The following is a 794-nucleotide window of genomic DNA, read 5'->3' as shown; positions in this document are numbered from 1 at the left end:
AACCCTAGTTGTCATCCTTGGTGTGAACGGGCCTTTACACTCCATGATTACACATTTTTCTGTCTTCAGACACAAGCTGGATGTGGTATCATGCGGTAAAGCCACAGTACGTGTACAGAAAGCCATCTGCAGTGGTTTCTTCCGAAATGCAGCCAAAAAAGACCCTCAAGAAGGTTACAGGACCCTCATAGACCAGCAGGTGGTCTACATCCACCCCTCTAGTGCGTTGTTCAATCACCAACCAGAATGGTATGTTTGCCACCAACAATGTTGCCAGAAGAGATTAACAACACAACTTAGTATCCATGCTGCTTGTACTAAAGCTGGATTCCATCCCTTCCTTTCCCCAGGGTGGTGTATCATGAGCTTGTGCTGACCACTAAAGAGTACATGAGGGAGGTGACCACCATTGACCCAAGGTGGCTTGTAGAATTTTCTCCAGCATTCTTCAAAGTCTCTGATCCCACACGCCTCAGCAAGCAGAAGAAACAGCAGCGGTTGGAGCCCCTCTACAACCGCTACGAGGAACCAAATGCCTGGAGAATATCCAGAGCCTTCAGACGACGCTAGAACCTTCACACAGCGTCCTCATAGACTGCGAGTGTCCCATACTGCCGCTGAACAAAACATCAACTTTGTGGTGTTGGCAGAGTAGAGGATAAAATGGACAGAATCTAAAAATGTTCGTAAGAAACATGAGGTGCCCCATTTTTTAAATTTTTTTTTATATACAAACATATTTTAATTTAAAGGAGACTTTTCCTCAAATTTTAGCTAACCTGGTTTTCTGCTTT

The 794-nt window shown here is 44.7% G+C and overlaps 1 protein-coding gene across 1 annotated transcript; it reads left to right on the top strand.

Moving 5' to 3' along the window:
• The first annotated feature begins 6 nt into the window (after nt 1-6).
• On the top strand, nt 7-783 carry LOC107682462 (ATP-dependent RNA helicase DHX8-like). The gene is made up of 2 exons (XM_016478691.1): nt 7-249; nt 351-783. Exons 1-2 carry the CDS (start codon nt 44-46, stop codon nt 568-570), a joined length of 426 nt encoding a protein of 141 aa, XP_016334177.1. The 5' UTR covers nt 7-43; the 3' UTR covers nt 571-783.
• The last annotated feature ends 11 nt before the right edge of the window (nt 784-794 follow it).

Source organism: Sinocyclocheilus anshuiensis, unplaced genomic scaffold, assembly GCF_001515605.1.
Source record: "Sinocyclocheilus anshuiensis isolate Anshui unplaced genomic scaffold, SAMN03320099.WGS_v1.1 C32234853, whole genome shotgun sequence".
In the NCBI taxonomy this organism is placed as follows: Eukaryota; Metazoa; Chordata; class Actinopteri; order Cypriniformes; family Cyprinidae; genus Sinocyclocheilus; species Sinocyclocheilus anshuiensis.
Note: the sequence above shows the minus strand (reverse complement) of the source record. Positions and strands in the feature narration are given on the sequence as shown.